The 22,853-nt window shown below is 42.1% G+C and overlaps 1 protein-coding gene across 1 annotated transcript in view; it reads right to left on the bottom strand.

The window, feature by feature from the left end:
* Positions 1–10,744, bottom strand: part of Cdh2 (cadherin 2) — a 216,583-nt gene extending 205,839 nt beyond the window's left edge. Inside the window, exon 1 of the mRNA XM_076912954.1 lies at positions 9,426–10,744. Within this exon, the coding sequence (XP_076769069.1) occupies positions 9,426–9,485 (60 nt within the window). The 5' untranslated portion in view covers positions 9,486–10,744. The remainder of the gene's footprint in view (positions 1–9,425) is intronic.
* Between the last annotated feature and the right edge of the window lie 12,109 nt (positions 10,745–22,853).

Genomic DNA, 22,853 nt, shown 5'->3' with positions numbered 1-22,853 from the left:
AAAAGACAGTTTCAAAAAAAATGTCTATCTCTGGGATTTGCAAAATTATCTTAAGTTCCATGGTTGGCTCAAAACATGTTTTGTGTATTTGTTAACATCTTATTTGTTGAATAGCAACAATCTGAAAAACTTTTCATAACTGATGAGACACTTGGCTAAGATTTCTTCTTACTACAGGAAACGATATATAAAAAGAATGAAAATCTTAATTAAGCCTCACATTTTGGCTTCAAGTGCCAAAGAAGAGCAAAATATTTAAGGCTAAGATTAAACAGAGAGAGTATAATATGGGAAGACAACTCAGTCAATAAAGGGCTTGCCATGCAAATATGAAGAGCTGTGATAGACTTCCCCAGCACCCCAAGAAGATCACGTGCTATACCCATACAATCCTAGTGTTGTAGAGGGAGTCAGGGTGGCCTTGGGGTTTGCAGGACAGGCAGACTAGCTAGATCAGCAAGCTCTAGAATTAATGGCAGTACCTATCTCAAAAAATTAATAATACAGTGGAGAATCCCTGAAGAAGATAGCTGATATGGTCCTCCAGCCACCATATATATCTGCATGCTTTGGTACACACGTGTACAAGTGGTTGTACCCACGTAGTCCCTGCCTGCTCACACATGCACTCACACACTCATGCATTCACTCATGTACACTTGTACAAATTAAAAATAGGAAAAAATCAATCAGATACACTAGATCTGAAATGCTCTAATGTGATATTCATTCTCAGAATTATGTAAAAAGGGGCTCAGCCTGAGTCAAGTTGAGCCTTCTTCAATAGACATAGTTTTAATTACAGTTCTGAAACATACTCATGCTTGCCTGAGTTTACCTCTAAAAGAAGAATAATATCACCTATCTTGCAGAGTTACATAAATATTTCACACAATTTTCCCAGACCTCTGAAATAAAAATTGTAAATTTTCCATATCCACCTTCGATATGATAGTTTTTACTTCATCTCATTAAATTTTATTTTATAATGTTTAGTTATTTTCTCTTAGAAGACTGCTCTTTGCTAATGAGAGACAGAAGGGAGTGGATCTGGAGGGGCGGGGAGGTGGGAAAGAACAGGGAGAAGGGGGGACTATAGTCAGGAGATATCATATGAGAAAGGAACCTATTTTCAATAAAAGCAAAAATGAGGAAAAACCATGGGATATTTGTATTTCTCTGAGTGACTTAATTTGTGCAATATGATTATATTTTATTGTTTACATTTTCCTGAAAATGACCCTTTTTCATTCTTTATGGAAGATATTGTACTGTACATATATATATATATATATATATATATATATATATATATGGCAAATTTTTTTTCTCTTTTGATAGACATAGATTGATTAGCTATTGTGGATAGTACTGCAATAAACATTGATGTGTAAGTAAAAAAAATTATAAATGTTAACAATTTTAAATTCACTCTTTGGTATTACGTGAAAGCTTTTTTAAAGACTTTGTGAAATGACTACAAACACCTAAGTGTCACTGATTTTTTTTAATGGTCTGTGAGCACCTCTGGCACACTGGAGTAACTTACTGTCTGTTCTAAAGTCTGGGGCACACTATGAAACCCCTGGAAGCTGTAAATGTGGGAGAAAAGTGAATGGCAATTGTAAAAACTCCCATCACAGTCAAAAAGTGTAAACATGTACAAAACTCGGGGCAACAGAAGGAAGCTGGAAAAAATTAAAATTTAGCTTAATAATGAAAAGAAATCATTAGTCAACAATTTTCATTCCAAAAATTTCTGGAATCATAAATATTTCAAAGTATAAATCTTTCAACTTACTTTCTCTTAGAAATGATTTCTTAATTCATCAAAACACGACCGAACTTGTGAGGAGAGGAGATGGGAATAAGGTGGATGGGGAACATGAGGGAAGCCGGTTTAAACAGTCCAATAAGCATTTTAAAGCTTCACACAGGACAGTATTAGAATGACAGTTTCAGTACACAGTAGCAGGTAAGCACACACAGTAGCAGCTTCGCTTTCTGTCCCATCTGTTCCTCCAATGCTCTGCCCTTCCTTTCTTCTTTTCTAGCGCTCATAGGCATATTCTGTTGAGGGGGACAGAGAGGACAGAGGCCTCAGTGGTTCTTAGCCAGAGCTGCTCTTCCAAAGGGCTCACAATTGTCAGTAATTCCTGTTGTAGGGAATCTGATACCTTCTTCTGCCCACCTTAAGCACCAGGCACACACATACATGTCTGCACAGACATACATGTAGGCAAACCACCCATGGTTCCAAAATTAAAAACAGACAAAAACAAAAAAAAAATACAAACAAACAAAAACCGTAAGTTCAGATCATTGTGAGTCTGACTTACTCTGTCCTAGCATTTCATATTTTACAATGGTGCTTTCTTTAAAGTAGCTTAAGACGTTTTAAAAACACATAACAAATTTTCCCAACTCGACTTGGGAAAATACAAGATGAATCACTTATCAAACAGAGGCAGGCAGATTCCCAGATTCCCACCTCACTTTATGGTCTGCCTCCTCCAACAGAACAAATGAATGCTTAATATTCAAGCAGTCAGGAGAATGTAAGAAATATCCCAATGGTTCCTGCTAGTGTAACCTCCCAGGCACAAGTAACTTGGCACAATGTGGTCCTACTATGAGGTCAACATGGATGTTTTGTGGTAATTTAGCCTTGTATCGGTTTCTCCCTGTTGCTCTGCTAAAGCAGTGAACAAAGCCAGTCTGGGAAGGAAAGGGCTTATTTGGCTTACACTTCCATCTCACAAGGGAAGTCAGGGCAGGCTCTCAAGACAAGAACCTGGTCGCAGGAACTGAAGCAAAGGCCATGAAGAATGCTGCCAACTGGCTTGCTCCTCCTGGCTCACTCAGTTCTCTTTGTAAGGACAATCCAGGCTCACCTGCTTAGGGTAGCACTGTACAAAGTGGACTGGGTTCTCTCTCCCACATCCATCATTAATCAAGAAATCCCCCCACAGATGTGACCGTGGGCCAGTTGGATGGAGGCAATTGGGTGACTGAGGTGCTGTGTTCCCAGGAGACTCATTTGTGACAAACGGACAAAAAACTAGCATGCACCAGTTGTCCATCATCCTGATAGTCATCCTTTGGACCCACTGTGTGTTGTTTCATGCTTCTTGAATTCTCTACCACTAGCTTAGGTCAACTTCAATTTACTTACGCCCTGCTTAGTTTTCTATTCTTCTATTCCATCTTATTATCCACTTGATCCTCAGAAGACTGCAACCCCATAGATTTTTGACAGCATCTTCTGTAGCTATTCTAGGTCTTTGGACTTCTTTAACAATTCCAAAGATGTAAAACTAAAATGTTTTGTTCCACACAGTAGGAATTCTCAACTCTGTCTGTATATTATACCACAAATTATTAAACTATTACTGAGGGATATTGAGAGACTAAGTTAAAATCCAGTCATTTCTAATAAAGCATCATATACATTGTGTGTATGTCTTGAATACAGAAATAACATGAAGAAAAATAACCTGAGGGCTTTTTAGTCAAAAGGCGGTGTTTCTAATGCCAAAGCTATCACTCAATTTAATGGTTTTCATGCAAACTGTTCTCTCAAAGCAAATGGGGACATAAAAGTAATCTTCGTAATATTAGTCATATTTTAAGCCGATTTTCCTCTCATAAATAGTTCACTTCTACCTTTAAAGTAGCATACTCAGTAGAAGATATTCAAGTTAAAAAGGCAAGAGTATGAAACATGAATGCCTGCTAAGCGATCTTGTAAGATAAGTAACTGTTAGTAGTGAATCCTCAAAAATCCCATCTGCCCCTCTGAGTATCTAAACATTTTTACATTTTTGGTTTAAAATTAAAGTTATTCCAAAACAATTAAAAATGAAGCATGGTTGAAGTATTTTTTTAAGCAATTCCAAGGATCACAGAAGTGGAAAAGTCCTTAGCAACCAATTAACCCAACAAGCACAAGGCTAGTAGTATTGAGGTAAAAGAGATCCCAAGAACTTAAAGTGAACAGAATACGTCTAGCAGATTAGACTCCCCAGGTTTCCTGATCTCCACACAAGCTCTTGCCGCTGACTCTACACAAGAGTGGCTTATGTGTACGTAGCACAATCATTCTCATGATGCTTTAAATCAATATCTATACAAAGTAATCAATCAATTACTCACTGTTGCTTGATGTCAAACTGCACTTAATGCAGAAGGAATACCCTTCTATATATTATATCTCTACACTTGAGATATATGGGTGTGTGTACATATACATACATGTTCTATATCAGTATCTCTGTATGTGTGTGCATGCACATACACAACCCAAGGACTAAGGGCTTAGAGTGTTATATGCACATTTGAATGACCACATTAAAAGGATCCTGAATAGTAAAGAATAGCTGACAAGGAATAAGAAACTGAGCAAGGGGGACTGAAGAGATGGCCCAGTGATTAAGAGCACAGTGGTTCTTCCAGGGGACCAGGGTTCAATTCCCAGCACTCACATAGAAGCTCACAACTTTCTATAGCTCCAATTCCAGGGGATATGACATCCTCACATAGACACGCATGCAGGCAAAACACCAGTGCTCATAGATAGATAGATAGGTAGATAGATAGATAGACAGATAGATAGATAAATAGATAGATAGATAGATAGATAGATAGATAATAAATATATAAATATTCAAAAATCCCTAAAAGATTAAAGAAACTCCTTCAATTTTTAAAAAGAAAATAAGAAACTAAACAGGATTTATGTCTAGTCTAAATTTTCCCTTTAAAGGCTCTGCTAAAATATAAATTATCATTTTAAAACCCGTATCTTTTGAAAGATCTCATTTAGTTTCTGAACTCACCTTTTCTACCTACTTTAAGGCCATCAATTTTGAATTACAGGATATAACTCTTATCAGACTATTAATCTATGCATACCTCTTCCCTAGTAGGACTGGGGTTAGTTAAGATGTACGATATTAATTTAGTTAATATAATGCTCTGGTTTTGTTCAAATTAACTGACATAATCTTCTAAAACCTTAAAATAAAAATAAAGTTCTAGTAGGAAAACAGAGAGATACACATCGCAGACGATAACTTGGTGCAAACTGTATGTCAACTCATAGTTCTTTACTTGGAAAATCCTTAGGTTCTAGATGTTCTGATGGCAGATATAAAATACTTATTCAAACAAATCCAAATTCCAAATCTATCATATTTTTAAATGGTTGATAAAATTCTCTGCCAAATCTGAGCAGTTCTTAAACTTGATTACTTTTTGTATTTGAGCCAAAAGAACAAATTTGAATAATGTTAACTTGGGTAAAATTGTGAAGTGTATACACAAACACTCCACTTCTTAAATAACAGCTCTGATTTTTCCCTTTAAATCACTCTTCTAACTTGAGAAGTCCCCCATTGAAAACAGGATGGGATCTGAGTCACTTCAGATTAGGAAAAGGCAGCAGCATTTTAAAATGAGATTAAATGTTGCTTTAAGTCCCCACATTCTGCAATCAATAATCCCAAACCTTAATGAGGTACAACAGGGTTATGGATTACAAATTTTTAATAAAAAAAAAAATCAAGGACATTTTAGTACAATATACTGTCACCAATAAAATGTATTCCGGGAAGATTTTGTAAAAATAAAAACTAATGAAAAAGCATTTCCTCTTGAACTTTTGGAAGGTCAGAGCAGACTTTCACAAAGGAATTCAAGGCAAACATCATACCCTCTGTGTGTAATCTGAGCTTGAAACTGAAGCCTAAATGTGTGTCTTGTGTCCTTTTAAAACTATTGCCAAAAATATTTTAGGAAAGAAAAATAGTCTTTCTTCAAATCACACCCAGTACATTTGGAATGGACCACCTCTTGTTAGAACCTGATGTACCTCAGGAAAAGGCAAAGAAAGACACAGTTGTGGTCAATGAGCAAAGTCTAACATGAATACAAACTAAGCTGAATCTTACTCTCACAAGAACTTAGCCTACCAGGGCACATAAAAAAAAATAATAATCAAACACTGAAAAGAAATCCTTTTTATATACAAAGTCATCATTGAATCCTGGACTTCCCACTTCCTGAAATAAAGCTTAGTTTTTATGCGTTTTAAGTGCTGAATATTAACCTTTGCAAAATCAGTACCTAACAGGCAGATGAGAAATATTCATACTGCATGCAGTTCTTTCAAAATCTTTATCCAGGGTTGAAACCACATGGGATCAAACTAAGATTTTAAATTTTCTGTTCCCCAGCATTAAGGTACTGGCCTTGATTCTACATAATGCAATCAAGTGTATTTAAATTAGAACAACAGGCTATGCAATTAAATTGTGAACTAGAAAAACAAAACAAGTTCCTAATCTATTAATTACTGGGTTGGCAATAACAGTAAAATTGATTTTTCCCCCTAACAATAAGTCTATGCAATGGTTTGAAAGCTACTTATATACTTTACAAAGGATGCTAGTCATAACTCTGTGGCTTAATGCTTTACCCATCAGTCTCTGAAGCTTCATGTTCAAATTCTATTTCATTTCGTGTAAAAAGACAATGCTGACACCTTCAATTGTAATGAAGGAAAAAAGGAAATCTTGGAAGGTGACTATCTTGTTATATAAAATTAATCAGAATTACATAAATCTAGATAGAAGCATAACTAAATAAAACTCAGGCAGGAGAAGCATGGGACACAGACTGTTCTGTAAGGAACCAAAGGTATAGAGTCCTCTCAACAGTCATTGCTATGTAACTGGTCTGAAAAGATAAAACTCCCCTGTATTTACACTAATCACCTGTCCATTCTCTGTTCTAAAACCCTTGCTGCTTGGTCTGCACGGGAAAGAGGGAAAAAAGCAACTAGAGACTTTCAATAGCAGATGACTGCAGAGGAGCCACGTTCACCTTGCAGATAGATCTTTGTTGTTCTGGAGTGCAAAGTAGACCTTTAGCTCAAAGTCACTGCCAATCTCAGTTGTACAGTCCGCATAGTGCACTTAACCCTAAAACCTATGAGGCCAAACTGGAACGCCTGTCTCTAACGACCTTTCAACATCCCTCAGTGTGACTGCACTAGCAGAGCACAAGGCTGTTGCATACTCCACGGTAAAGTTACAACCTCCCTTCTTACGATGGTTTATCAATGTTGGCATCAGGACAAAGGAAATTCGAAAGAACATGCATTGGAAATATTAAGCTAATATCTAATGTTTAAAAATGGCATTTTAATGCCCCTCCCAAAAAAGAACATTCAAAATTCACACCAGACAAGACAGAGGAGTGAAAGGAAAAAGATTCTCCATGTATTAATGACCAACACATGCCCCAACTTCACTGATCAATATTCGATTAGAAATTACATTTATATTAAAGAGTTATTAACAAAATAATCATCTATAGCTGGTATTGAAGCAAAAGCACTCAGTGATGTATAAAAATCCTGCTTTGAAAAGTGAGCTCTTTTGATTTACGATGTCTCTTTTGTTAAAAAGGGAGAAAGAAAATACAATATACACAGGGTTTCTTAAGTTTGTCTTGTCTTCCCCTTAACTTCAGACACTGGAAGCAGAACCCTTTTCCGTCTTCCCCTGCGGTCTAACCTCTTTCAAAAAGCCCATTTTAAAAAGAAGAGACAATAAATGAAGTGACAGGAGGTGAAGGAATGAGGAGTGTGCGCTGGGAGAATAAAGGGCGGTTTTATAACAGGAGGTACTTTTGTTAGCAAGTGACTGGCAGGTCTTCTCCAAGTTAGAAAGAATTCCATCCACTCTCCAAAACTGCAGAGGCCAAAAATGTCTAGTCTAATAGTTCTGAAATCCCAGAGTCAGGAAAGCCTTGGGGGAGGGTGGAGAACTGGTGAGTGGGGGAAGGGGGAGAGAGAGACCAGCAGGAGAAGAACAAAAGGAGAAATCCAAGAAAGGGGAAGGGAACCAGAGGACCCGGGAGGCCTAGGAGTGGGCGTTGGGGAGAGCACGACCCCTGGGAGCAGCGAGGCAAGCAGGGCAGGGCCACACTCTGCAGCGCCGCGCACCATGGACAGGGCTCGACGCGGGCGCGGCCCACACCCCTCTAGAGGGCGGTGGGAGAAAGAGACCCTGTGCGGGCCCCGTCCCGCCTCGGTGACCGCAGCACTTTCCAGTCCCGCGGCCCGGGTGCCCAGGCCCTGACTCGAGAGGGGAGTGAACAGCACCATCTGTGCCCATTTTTCGCTCCCACTGCTCGCGGGGTGGCACTTCCGAGCCTCGCCCGCACTTGGGGCTACCACCCTGCTGGTCACCCTCTCCTCCGGATGGGGGTGTGCACGGGACTCCGAGGCGGGCTTCCTTGCCACGCAACAAGGGCGGACACACCCCTCTCTCGTAGCCTCCACCGCACCCCACTGCACGTGGAGACAGACTCGTTACCCCCGCTTAGACCCCGCCCAGAGCAAGGGTCGCATGCAAAGCTGTGTGGTGTAGCCAATGGGACCTGCAGAAGACCGAGACTGGGATAGGAACATCCTCTGCCGGGAAGACTCGGGAAAGTTGGGCTGGGGTCCCGCGTCGCGGAGTGACAAGAGAACTCGGGACCTGCGTGGAGCAGGTGCTTCCAGCCGCCTCCAAGCCCCCTAAGTACAGTCAGTGAAAAGGCTCGCTGGAGTGGGAAAAGTGAGGGTGGCTCCAGCAACTGTGTCCCCAGGACCCACGCAGAGCAAAGAACCGTACAGAGAAAGGAATATTTATACATATGTGTATGGCCAAGTAATGGGGACTTCTCTTCAGGTCTGGTACCAAAGATCCGGGGCCACAAGCGTGCTGACGCGCCTGCCGGCCAACGCTCTTTGTGGCAGGGGACCAGACTCGCTTTCCAAGTGGGACCGACATAGAGTAATGCCAGGGCAAAAGAATCTAAAGGCCAGAAGGCAACTCTGAGCTGGGATGAAGACAATAGGACACCGGCGCCCCTGCGCACCAGGAGGCGCGCGGGTACTGGAGCGGGGTGGGGTGGAGGCAAGTCCTGTAACTAAGACACCAGAGTGAGAATTCCTTGTACAAACTCGCGACCCCTCCCTGAAGGAAAAAAAAAAACAAAACAAACAACAAAAATGGATCAAAGTACAATACGAGGGAGCGAGAAGCACAGAAAACTACAAAAGCTAGGAGTTCTCCTGCCTCATCCTTCTGCTGCTTGGGGACATCCCTCGAGCTCGCCTTGACCCAAAGGCGAAGCCAAGGAGACCCTGTGACCGAGGCTCGCCGAAGAAGGCGCGGTAGAGCAGCTGGCCAGGGATCCTGGCCCGGGAGTCCGGCCCGAGCTTCAAGCCCATGCAGTTTCTCGGCCGCGCGGTGTGGCACCTCCCTTCCCGGGTGCTCAGCCCGGCCCCGCAGCGGCGCGGGGAACAAAGGGACCCAGCGCCGCACGCCCCACCCCGCTCGCAGCCCGACCCACCCGGGACCTCCGCTTACCTGAAGCAAGGCCGCCAGAAGCGGCAGCAGGGTCCGCGGCGCTCCCGCTATCCGGCACATGGAGGCGGAGAGGGGCCGAGCGAGGAGCCGGAGGCGGCGGCGGCAGCGGCAGCAGAGAGACAGCAGCAGCGGCAGCGGCGGCGGCGGCGGCGGCGGCGGCAGCACCAACAGCAGCGCGGAGACGGCTCCGGGCAGTGGCCACCCCTTCCCTTCCCCTCCCCTCCCCACCCCCTTCTCCGCTGCTCTGCGCTCCCCGCCAATGAGAGCGAGCTGGTAACAAATAGCGGGCCTCGGAGTCCGCCGGACTCGCACCAGGAGTAATAAAACAGACGGGAGATCAAGGAGCTGGGGAGGGGGCGGGGAGAAAGGCGGGCGTGCGTGCGCGCCGAGAAGTGTGTGTGTGTGTGCGTGTGTGTGTGTGTGTGTGCGTGTGTGTGTGTGCGTGTGTGTGTGTGTGTGTGCGCGTGTGTGTGAGTGCACGCGTGTGCGTGTATGCGGGCCGCAGCGCAGGCGGCTGGGCTCCGGCCGGGAGTGCGCAGGCAGCCCCAGAGATGCGGCGGATGGAGGATACGGAGGTGGCGGCTGGGCGGGTGGCGCTCTCAGCAGCTCCCCCACGCGAGCTTTCGAGCCCCCGCTTTTCCCTTCCCTGGGCGTCCTCGCCGGGGCCGAGCGGTGCGACAAAGCTTCCGGGGGTAGAGCGCCTCGGGGGAAGGGCGCTCGCGGCCGTGCGCGTTGCGCCCACAAAGGGCGACGGTCCCGCTGACCAGGCCTCCGCGGCGGCGTCCCCTTCCCAGTTCCCTGGCCACTTGGAGACTGTTCTCCGGCTGCGGCCGCGTGAGGGGTGTCACGAAGCAGGGAGGGGGGCGGTGTAGTGGGAGGGGGGGAGCTGCGATGACCGTGCCCCTCGCCGCCCGCGCGCGTCGTCCCCGGCCGCCTGCTCCTCGCCACTCGCGCGCACCGCGAAGGGGCTCCACTGGCGCGACCCGGGCGAGCTGCAGCCGCTCTCCCGCCTGGCCGCACGCGCCGCCCGGGCCTCACGGTCCCCTCCCGCCGCCGCCGCCGCCCTCGCTCCCGCCTCCCTCCTCCCGAGCCTCCCGCCCGCGTCGCGGCCAATGGGAGGCCACCGAGCTGCGGAGGTAGCGGGCCGGATCCGCGGCAGCCGCCCGCCCCCGCCCTGCCCAGCACTCGCTTTTCCTTCTGCTGCAGCCCACGGGGGTCGCCGGAGGGGCGGCCGGACTCAGCCGAGCGCCGCCCAGCAGGTGGAGGGCTGCGGGAAATAAAACTACTTGCGCAGGAACTTGCTTGCTGGCGGCCCCGGCCTTAGGTTAGGTCCGCCGCGGGGAGTCGGTGGCGACTGAGAAAGGGAGGAAGGGAAGGGTGTCTCCTTGGTAGCCTGAAGCAAGCGTTTCTGTTTTGTCATTCTTTACAGATAGGTTATTTTTCCTGGCACTGCCAGACACAGCAAAGTAGCGACACAGCAGAGCCCATCCTAACTAACCATTGTTGTCTGAGCATCCTGCCGGCAGGGGAGCTCAGGCCGGGCTTCTCTTTGGTGTTCTCACCTCTCCAGCCCCGGTCATTGCGGATGTACTGGAATGACTCAAGTTTCTGTGTTCTTGTTTTGTTTTCTTTGTCGCCCCCCCTCCGATGGGAATTTGAGAGAGCGTGCGATTTTATTTGAAATCTCTGGATTTGTATTCTTACCGGTTCAGGATGATAGTTCTAGGCAAACATTTGCAGGGACTTTGATACTCCCTCCTGCCCCACTCCGCAGCAATTAAAAATAAAATAAACAGAGAAGCATAGTGAAAATTAGATCAGAAAGATAAAATGACTGCTGCAAATTCACACCAGATTAAGGATTTTTGCTTCCTTTGAAACGGGGACTTGGAAGTGTAAAACTTTACAAGTCTGGGTGACAAGCATTTTGTAGAATGTTAGGGTTGGGGAGCTTTTGATTTTTTTTTTTTCAAGGTAATAAATAATGCAGCTTTTTTTCTTCTCGCAACGTTGGTTTTGTAGAGGTATTGGGGAGTTGTTTTGTTTGCTTTAGCAGTAAATAAAACAATCTGTTTTATATAAGCATCTCAATACATTTGAGTTGAATTAACTTATTTGCAGTAAATGAACACACTCTGTCACGACTTTTTTTGGACAACTGAAATATTAACATTTGAGCCCGAGTATCAAGACACTGATCATTTAAGAATTTGACATTGAATCTGAAAAAAATCAAATACTAATTTCTTTGACATAACCGATGCAGCTTTTAATAATGTGCGTTTGCTAGCTGGGCTTTTAAATTTCTAATATTAATTGGAAGGCTTATTCAATTTTAATTAAAACATAATATTGCAAATCACTTTTATGGCATTAAATTTTTCATGGTTTTTCTCCTCAAAAATGTAAGACAGGTTATATTAATTAAATTTCAAAGATGTGATGAAGGGCTTGAGCTAGTGCAGCAATCGGGCTGCTTGTTCTTTCCCTTCTAAATGTTATTGCCATAGGACTGCTAATGGCAGTAAAGTTATCTTCACAATAGCATGTTTATAAATTTTATTTCCAGGGAGTCTCTCATAACAGAAGACATCAGTCAGTGAAATAACTCCTGTCTCCACACCTTGTGATTAAGCTCCATCCTGGCCATGGGGTCTTCCTGCACCCTGCCCTTGGTAGTAGTAGTGCTTAATGCCATAATCATTCTTATTAAAGGTACAAAAGACCTTAACTTGAATGATATTTCTTTGTTAGTATCATTGGAGTAAAGCCTTAAACATCACATCCCCCATAAATTAAGCTTTTATAAGACTCCTAAATCTGCTTTTGAGTAGCTGACACGTAGGTCTCTTTCTCTGGGTCCAACAGGTTTGTTTCATTTCATTTTCTTTTTATCACTTGAGTAAGCACTTTAAAATCTAATTTGCATGCTTGTCACTTTTTAGTAGTTGTGAATTGGATTGGATTCTTGCCTGACTTTAATTTGATCACCTGATCAGCTAAACCATTTTAATTGGTCTCTGATTGCAAGAAGGAATAGCCTGGTCTAATATCATGTTGTTGAAAATTGTGTGCATCCTTATGAGTCTAATAAAGTCATTCTAGTACTGACTGTTATATGCACACACCCCTTCCTCCATAATACTGCACTTACAATCAATCATCCAACAGGTGCATTTCTTCTTATCAGCCAGTGATGTCCCCATTCTCAGACATCTATTCCTTGCTTAGAATATTGCCTGTCTAAAAGCTGGCTTTCCCTCTCTTGGTTTATTGAACTCCAAGGATACAAGGGGCTTGCCAGTGACCCAGAGAAGTATTACGTTTGTTGAAATGAAGGAAGATTAAAACATTTGTATAAACAAAGACTGAGTTTATACACTAAATCCATGTAACCCGTAACTTCTAACTAATGGTCTATAGCTTATTTATTACAAGAGGATATCAAAAATGTAAGTGTGCCTAGCGTTGCTGACAGACTGAATCGGGATGAGTCTCACACGTATCACCAGTCTTCAGAGGATGTAGATATCCGCATGATTCATTTGCAAACACATCCAAAGCACAATCACAACAAATCTTGCTTTGTGTTTTCTCAGACAGGAGCCACTAGATGTACAGATGCATCATGTTTTTGTAAAAGGTTCTCACTTTGAAAACAAATGTTGAACAGTAGTAGTCTAGCCTGTAGCTTCCTGTCCTCTTTACATCCTCTGAGACATGGCTTTAGGGCAGGGCTCGTTGCACCCTAACAAGTTCTTCCCAGATGTATAGACTCTATTCCTCTTCTCCCAGGCTCTTAGGAAAACTAGGCTAATACTTCTCCCTTACTAAGTATCCTCAGATTATACATTTCTCTGCAGTTAACTTCAGTCAGCATTGAAGCTAGCGTTTCTTGGGTAGCATCCCATTCATGGGGTCACTGAAACTTTAGACCTGGTTTGTGCAGACCCTCATTTTGTAGATGGGTGCATCCACAGTATAGGAGACTGCCTCAAGCAAGTGGGAAATTGACAACGGCAGCCATATCATCTGACTACCACTTTTAACCTCGCTCTGCTTTTTTCTGGGGAGCCCCTGTAGAGATTTCCACTATATGAGACAATTATTCCATTTTTTCAAAATGTGTATGAACTGTGGGATTGAACTCTGCATCTCATCCCTTGCTCCCATGTCAGCTCTCTGGCTCGATCACCTTGCCTTATTTAGTGTGGTTCTCAAATCTGAAGATCAATCTTTTCGATATAACCTGCCTGCCAAGCACAATCCAAGCTCAGAGGCGTAGTGATCTGTTCCGATACCAAAGCAGAAACATGACTTTTGAAAGTATCAAGCACTCTTGTTAAAGTATATTATTTACCCCCTTTCAGTATTTGAAAGTGAAACTCAGTTATCCACACGGAAAATGAAGTAATTTGAAGTACACATGCTCAAGTGATTTATTTATATTTGATGAGCAGTTCAGCAGAGCACAGTAACTTCCAAGCAACCCTGGATTATAGTGAACTTGACCAAAAGGAATCTCATTCTGGAAAGTAAAAGGCATAACGCACACAGAGAGAAGATTTTAATTCAAGTACACCAGTAGTTGAGTAGGATTCCTAACAGCCCAGTGGCTCTTATATTTCATATTTCTAACCTGAGAAGAGTCCCAGTACTGATTAAGAAATATGTGAAGGCGGAAGAGCACAGTTGGGCTTCAGAATTTAATATATATTAAATATGATGACTTCCAAAGAGGATCCTGAGGACAGTTCGCCGGGGACCTCGGGATACTCTTCCCCTGTCCCCAGTTCTGTCTACACTGTGAAAGATAAAAATTTAAGTTGACCCCTGAACCCTGTCCATAAAAGCAAAAGACATAAAAACCTGTTGCTTTTCTAGTTTGTGTTTCTTTTTAAGATTTAAAAAGAAAGGTAAAACTAGAGAGATGGCTGAGTTGGTAAAGCGTGTGCCTCAAAATCATAGGGACTAAAGTAAAAACCCCAGATTCCATATCAGCTGCTAGGAACCTCATATACAGGAATGTCATATCAGCTGCGGAGAGATAGGAGACTGAAGCAGGAATGTGCTGGCCATAACTATTTGACAAAACTGCCCTGTCTTCTTCAGTTCACCTGTGCCCACTTGCAAAAGAACACCACAGTTGGACTTACTCCACCAAAAAAGAAGCAGGGTGAATTAGAGAATCCTCACTCAGATACCTAGTTACATCCCCCAAAAGCACTTTCATACGTGCATGTGGTTCCAGGGAAGGGCTAGTAGTGTCTAAGCTGAGAAGGACAGGGCAGTGGACCCCATTTACATGGCCATCTATGTGGCCATCAGCGCAGCCCTGGAGGACTCCTCATCCAGGCAAGGGCGTTGACTTTTCAGTGTGGCTGCTTTAAAGCTCTTGACCATAGCCCCATATCCACTGTCAGTAGGCCTAATAAACTCACTGGTTCTCCATGATGAATTTTGCCTTAGGAGGAAGGATAGACACTGTTTATGTCTCCCTCCAAGGAAGGAATTTTAGCAACACCCTGTCTCAAACAAAAAATGGAAAGATGAGATTGACCTCTGACCTCTACAGGCACCTTACAGTACATCATCTGCCACATGTACACCCCCACATAACTGTACCCATGCACAATAATTTTATTTAGTTTGTCCTAGATTTATTGAACAACAAAATCTGTAATATAAGAAGCAAAGCTGAGTAAATATAGCCTAAGAGAAAATTGAAACTTTGGTGACTATGTAAAAATGCAGGAACACAAGTCTGGCCATATCAAAATATTCTCTTGAAACAACATATTCACTCTTTATGTATTTATTGATTAATGGTTTGAACAATTAATTCATTTTAAAATTATTGCATGAATTGGTAACAGAACCAGCACTAACACTTTTTTTGCCTAGGCTATTTCGTCTCTAATTAACTAATTAATTTCTAGTACCAGTTCTTACCTATGTACCCTCAAGGACAAATTGCAAACATAATACATAGATTCTACATTTAACAAAATAAGATTCCTGTAATACCCAAAAGACTCTACCTCTGTACCTCAAACACAGATATTTATTTATGAGGTCACACAAGCACTCAGATTACTTAACAGCCAGAAGGCCCATTTCTCATAGATAGATAGAACAGGGGGAGATAAAAGAAATCATTCTGAACTCTTGGTAAGGGTTAGTTGTGCCAAACTTTTGCCCTTGTGTTCTTTTAAAGGCAAAGGTCTGCCTTCAAGAAGGTTCTGAAATACAACTGTCAGTGTGTAGAGAGTAGTAAAGCGTATTTAGTGTCTGGGCACTCGTTGTGTCCTTTCTTCCTGTAAAGATTGATGTCGTTGGTTTAGGTATTGGTGTGGGCTCTGGAGACCAGCATTGTCTTCCCAAAGCTATGGCTGGAAAAATAATCTTAAGCATTCCATTTAATTTCTATGCATTTTCTTATCTACCCAATGGAAACAATGCTAGGTTCCCTCAGGGGATACTGAGAGCAGTAAGAAAATGTCAGTGAAACCCTATTTAGTTCTTTACAGGGAAGGGCTAGATAAGACTGTGGTATTCTTTGAGGTTGAGCATTTAACTGTAAGAGGAGTAATTCTCTCACATCTAAATTTAAGTCACACTTTAATGATGGGTTATCACCAAGCCAAGGAGTGCTTCTTAAATCATTCCTTTATCCACAAATGTTTAAAATAACATATTTGCCTTTCCAACTATTAAAGCAGCATTCCTTGATAGTTGAGAAAATCCATCATTAATTGTACTGTAATGATCTACATATTATGTTTCTTCTTCCTTACATTGCAGCGCAATCTGGGTAGGGGTGGTATTATTATTATTATTATTATTATTATTATTAATTAGCTGTAATAGAAAAAAAAGGAGCTGGTGAAATTATTCACTAGGTAAAGTGCTTGCTATTAAGCAGGAGGACTTGAGGTTGAGTCTGTAGCACCCAGGTAGAAGTCAAGCATGGTGACTCACACCTGTAACCCCAACACTAGGAAACAGAAAACAGGGAGATCTTGGCAGGACAGTGAGTAGTTGGCTAGCCAGTCTAGTCCAGATCAGAGAGCTTCTGGTTAAGTGAGGCACCCAGTCTCAAACAATGAAGTCGGTGGAGATACTGGAAAAGGACATGTGGGACATGAAAGAGAACAAAGTGTGGGATAAGTACAGATGTGACAGGGGTCACAGTAGAGAAAGAGGACAAGAGAACCGGAAACTACACTTGGTAAAAAGTCATAATGATATTTAACATGTTGTATACTGGCTTAAAAAAAAAAAAAGGTGGAGACTGAAGAAGACACCCCAGTGCCAACCTCTGTTCTCCATCTGCATGGTCTAGCAGGATCTTTGCCTCTCTTTAGTTCTGTCACTCTCTGGTTCTATCTCTCTTAAGAATCTTCCCCCCACCCCAGCGCACCCCAGATCACAGACTGTGGAATGTTTGCGTATGATCCATTCTTTATATAGAAGCTCCAAGTGTTGAGTCATTATCACAGAGAACATCACCTTTCTGGGAGTTCTCCCCCTCTCCCCCATAAACATGTTTACAAGAAACGGTAACAGTTTCATTTTTAAACTTGTTTTGACAGCCAATAATAAACATTTGCATTGAAAGTGAATTTATTAAAAGCAGATAAAATATAAATCTTCTTAGAGAAGCTTGAGAACAGGCAAGGACTCAGCTTATAGTAGGGACTTTCGGAAAGTCAGGTCATTCATGCCATTAATCAAGAAATAGAAAGGAGGGTCGGAGTCAAGGACACAGGGGTACAACTGCCCAACAAGGACAAAAAGCCTTTGAGTGTGCTCTCCAAAGCAGAAGGGGCTCATGACACCTATAGGCAATCCTCAGGATGCTGGCAACCTCCTTATCTTCGTGAGTGCTCAGAAAATATTTGTCCCGTTTTCAGAGTGAGTCACAAAGGAAAATAGGACAGGGAATTTGGACAACAGCATGGGGCTGCCTCTCAGAGCTGATAAAAAGGCCATAGTAGAGGGCCACTGATATGCAATCTGGGGTATTTCGGTCTGTCCCTTCCCAGAATTTGCACATGGCTTGTTAAGAGCAAGCCTGAACAGAAAGGAAGTTGCTCGCCAGATGCCTGCAGCTATGCATGCGGCAGGCTATTCTCTGATCCAGAACTATGACTTCAGCACTTTGTAGATTCCCCACTCTGGCTCCCAGCAGTCTACCCGTAGCCGCTTGTAATTACATCTGTCCTAAGTTGGTTTTGTCACTTGAGTGGACACAGGTATATGCATTGATGGAAGCAGATGGAAGTTGGCTTCTCAATATTTCCTTTTTTTTTTTTTCCTTTTAGGTTCCTTTTTCTTCTGTTTAGAAATTTCTAGATTTCCGATGCTCAATTTTATTATCTCTCATTCCCACCTCTTGCCTTCTCTTTCAAAATACTTTCCTGGAGATTCCTTCCACTCAGTCTTCTAGGCTGTTGATTGGAGATATGTGAATGGTTTTTTAGTCCTAAGAATCTTTGGTGGTTTACTCGTGATTTCCTTAATAGATGTTGCTTGTGCAACATTTATGTAGGAACTTCTAGAGTCTTTATAGTTCTGAAAAGAGATGTTCTCTATTTTGTTTCTCTGCTTCCTGCTTTACCTTGGTTACCTATGATGCTTGCCTCATACTGTCTGTAGCATTTTATGTTCAAGGCCATACTGGGGCTGGGGAAATGGCTCAGCAATTTAGAGCACTGGATACTCTCCAGAGGACCCATGCTCAATCCCTAACACCCATAAGGCAATTCTTATCTATCTGTAACTCGAGTTCCATGGTATCTGATGCCCTCTCCTGACCTATGTGGCTACCAGACATGCACATGATGAACTGACACACACACAGGTAAACACTCATACACATTAAATAAAAGCAAATAAATCTTTAAAATGAAAGACATTATCGGTGAGGGGGTAGGCAGTATTTCATTTAGTGCCCCAGTTTTCTAAGCTACCATCTGTCTTGGTTTATTGGAATCATGAGTTCAAAGCCTGCAACTCAAGCTTTCTCAAGTTACCTCCTCCCAACCTTTTCTTGGCATCTCAAACTCTCATGACGAAGGTATAAGTCTGTATCTCATGCTCCCTGGCTCTCTGTACCTGGGGCTAGCTCTGCATTGCAAAGTACAGGAAGAGGTGCTCAGCTTAGGTTTAAGCCATACTAATCTCTGTTATTGGCTTGGCTTTGCTTACCTCTGTCAAGAGGCTCCCTATGCAAAGTTCTGGAGGTTACATGGCCACTGACAGTTTTTCCTGCATGAGGATTGTCACATACTCTTACCCACAGATGAGATACACATCAGCCTTACCAGAGGCCCTTCTTAGAAGCAGAATCATGATGGTTTTATAGAACAGATGTCTCATTGGAACGCAGCTCTCCACAAAAATAAAATAATAATAATTAAAGGCAACCCCATTTTTCACTATATAAAACAAAGTGTCACCACCAAAGACTCTCTTTCCCCAAAATCATTGTTTCATTCTCTACAAGTTTCATCTTTTGAAAAAGAATTCTAAATGCCTTTTTATAACATAACATAATAGATATGAAAACCATTTTCTAAATATTAGCTATGTTGAAGCAATCCAAGGAGATACATTCACCTTAATGTGTTCCACTTGAGTTTCTTCTAACTAAATCAGCCCTGAATAAAATACTTGTCTGCGTAAAGAGATTTATGTTTCCAGAAGACAGTAAGAAATGAAAACTTAGAATATTAGTAGTCTACACCTGAAATCCATAGTACAAGGGAGAGAAATATGACTAAAGTGTTGGTTGTGATGATCTTCAAATCTGTTATTTTATACTGTGTTTTTTGTATGCCCTAGGAATCATTTTTGGTGGAAGCTATTGTGTATCTTATTCAGGGGATCCTGTTTGTGTTTACCCCAGGGGAGACAATGGCAGGCCATGAACGGAATCTATCTGTCCAATGAGTTTACTGGGCTTCCTTACAGGAGGACTTCGAGCAAGAACTACGTTGTAAGAGCCAGATGATTTGGGACAGACATAGAATCTCAAAAGCAGCCCCATGTTACTTGTGAGATGGACCCCCCCATCCCCCAAAGCAGCATCATTGGAATCACTTGAATAACTTGCTCTTCTCCTGAACATTGACCTGTTTCTGAAGAGTTGTCTTTTGACTGTTCACAGGAGAGCAAGAAAGAGTCTTATAAAACTTGTGAGAACATGAAGCCAGTAAGTGTCTCTCCTCCACAGGGAGTGTTTCAACTGAGAAGAAACTACAACACAACAGGAGTTTATATGAAAACATATGGATCAGTAGGTGGTTTTCCTATAGGATGTCTGAAATATCCCTTATTTTTGCTAACACTCTTGTTATTAAGAATCACAATTAAATAATTAATTGTTCTTCATTTTAATTTACTATAGACCTTCTATTATTCATTCAAAGCCTTGTGAAGTTGAGTATTACCATCTTGCTAGCCTCATACATGGTATCTCTTGACTTAATAGGTTAAGATGTTGGGAATGTCCTCTTCAGATCAACTTTGTAGACATATATGAATTAGTCACCATTTCACTAGACGTTAGATTACAAACAGTCAGTTTTAAGACCTGTTTCATGGACGTCCTATTTTGTCTACAGTGATAATCTGGCTACTTACAAGTAGTTTACAGGAGAGAAAAGGCAATTTTAACTTCTGTTAAAAATTGTTTTCTGCTTTATTTCTTCTTTTGTCTTTTGTTTGTTTGGTTGGTTGGTTTTTCTAGACAGAGTTTCTCTGTGTAGTTCTGGCTGACCTGGAACTTGCTCGGTAGACCAGGTTAGTCTCAAACTCACATAGATGTACCTGCCTCTGCATCCCAAGTGCAGGTGCCACCACAGCTGACTAAAATATATGTTTTAAAGAAGAGATTCTTCTGGTCTTTTCTGTCTGTTTGTTTTGGGCTTTGAGTTTTTTTGTTTGTGTAAAGTGAGTTCCCAAACTGAAATACTCAGCAGAGATTGAGAACTGAGACCAATATCATACTTTGTTTCTTTTACTCTTAGCTAGAGGACAGCATGCCTTGGGAGCAGCTGTTGGGATTATGGGGAGGAAGCATAGTACCACCTACAGAATAAGAGCAGAGATACCCAATGGCTCAGTGGGAGTTATAACTTGATGTGCCTGATAGTAGTGAAGAAATAGTGGGTTCTGATGGTTTCTGCTTAGAAGAAAAAGCATCCTCAGACTTAGCAAGGAAGAAAACTTTCAGGTTGGTCAGAGGAACCTAAGAAATCTAACCTAAACCGCAGGCTAAAATCTTAAAGGTAGTCCCCCATGGAACATGCTATGTTCATTTCACAGTCAATCCAGTCCCCTGCACATTGCAAACCTGCAGGCATTTAAAAAAATCAGATATCAATAATCTTCATTGTAAACTGAAAAACAAGGTTACCCTAAATTTTAAACAACAAGTAGCACAGTTATTAATTTCTCATATTTTAAATTTCTAACTCTCTGTGGTGCCAGAGACCCAGCCTAAGGTCCTGCACATGCTAGACTATCACTGTACCACTGGGTCACATCCAGACCTGGTTTAGCCTTTTGTATTGATACAATGTCTCACTGACTTGCCCAAGCTGGCCTAGAACTCCCACCACAGAATGGGCTGGTTTTGAAATTATAATCCTCAGTTCCATCATTGAGACTGCACACCAACACCACCAGACCCTGCTAAATTCTTAATCTTGTTTTCAACATTTTGAGCACGAAAATGACAGGTTCTATCTAGTTACTATTTTTCATCTTTTATTTTCATTTTGAAATATCAGGATTTGGCATCATTCTGCACTGCTACATATTTCTTTGTCTCTTTTAACCAGAGCTGAGAGAATATTCATGCTCTGTGATGGAAGTAATAACGACATTTTCCATTTATGCTGAGTCATAGTACAGTAGCTTAAAAACAAGCAAGAAAAATGCAAGGGAGTTTCTGGGAGGAAGGAACACAGAGATAATTCTATGCACTGATGGCTTTTCTGAGAAAGCTTTGCTTCTAAGCCCCCTGAGGGGAGGAGTGGAGAGCTGTTCTTTGAAGCAGCCATTAGGAGGGGCTCATAGTTTGGGACAAACTCTTCAAGGTATCCCAGATCCTTGTGGTCTAGTTTTTATGTCTTGTAAGGGTTTATTTTTAATTTCAGAAATATCATTTCGCTTGAGTTTTCCACTTATAAAAAATTGAGAAGCTGACAGCTCTGGAAAACGAAGCTATCCAATTAGTCCAAAACCACCTAAATGTTTCTGTGGTGTCTATCTTCACGGAATACCAAAAGGCACTTTGAAAAGCATATCAGGTTAAGAGAAAAACATGTGTTTAGGAAAGAATAGCTTCTTGGTTATTCTCTGCCAGAGAGAGAGAGAGGGAGGGAGAGAGAGAGAGAGAGAGAGAGAGAGAGAGAGAGAGAGAGAGAGAGAGGAGAGAAAAAGAGAGAGAGAATTACTAGGTGTTGATAGAGCAGGGGTCTTTAGAGAGTGTCCCAAGGGCTATACCTAAGCTTGTTACATAGAAGAGATCTTTCGGTTTGAGTATGCCCACAGGGTACAGTCATCTTTCACCAGGCAGGTTCATAGCTATGTGCTGTAGACACATTGAGACTGCTAATTATGTAGTCCATTCCCAGCATATTTTGTTTGCTATAATGAGACGCAATCTAGATCCTGATGTTATGCTCTGTGTGGACACATAAGGAGGAAAGGCAAGGCTCCATTGCTTTTCCATTGGCTCCTAAAGCCGTGTTTGGGGCAAATAAAAGATTTCAGGTTTTTTATTTATATGAGAAATTGTGGGTTACAGATTACATATGGATTCTACAATTATGAAATGCATGTTAGTTAACTGATATAATGATCTTTTCAATAATATTGTATCTACTGTCAAGTTCAAAGTGACAAAGACTTAAAAAAAAAAAACCCTCTATTCCATATCCGAAGAAACATATGCATAACGTTTTAAAATTGTACAACTGAGAAAAATAGGAGGCTAACTTTTTAAAAATTGTGATTACTTAGGGTACATTCCTAGAAAATGGGAACATTCACCTCTTTTATGTCTTTTGCATCCAGCTCACAGTAAACCTGAAGTCGTGGGCCTGGACAAATGAGGCATTAGGTCAATACTGAGTAGTGTAGATGGTGACACCTACTGTTAACCCAGGATATCGCAGCCTAGATCCATAAGACACTGGTGCTCCCTGTTGAATTTCAAATCCATGTCAATAGCTCAACATTAAATCTTACTGACAACAAGTTGGTTTGGAGCATGCCCATAATTCAGAAAAGCTAATGTATGGTATTTTAAAAAAAAAACCTATTCCTGTAAGTGGCTTAAATTAGCAGAGGTTTCACTCTTGCAGGCCACTACTAGTTGTAGATGAGACAGCAAAAATTAAGTCAACTATA

The sequence above is a fragment of the Arvicanthis niloticus genome, chromosome 14 (assembly GCF_011762505.2).
Source record: "Arvicanthis niloticus isolate mArvNil1 chromosome 14, mArvNil1.pat.X, whole genome shotgun sequence".
Classification (NCBI taxonomy): Eukaryota; Metazoa; Chordata; class Mammalia; order Rodentia; family Muridae; genus Arvicanthis; species Arvicanthis niloticus.
Note: the sequence above shows the minus strand (reverse complement) of the source record. Positions and strands in the feature narration are given on the sequence as shown.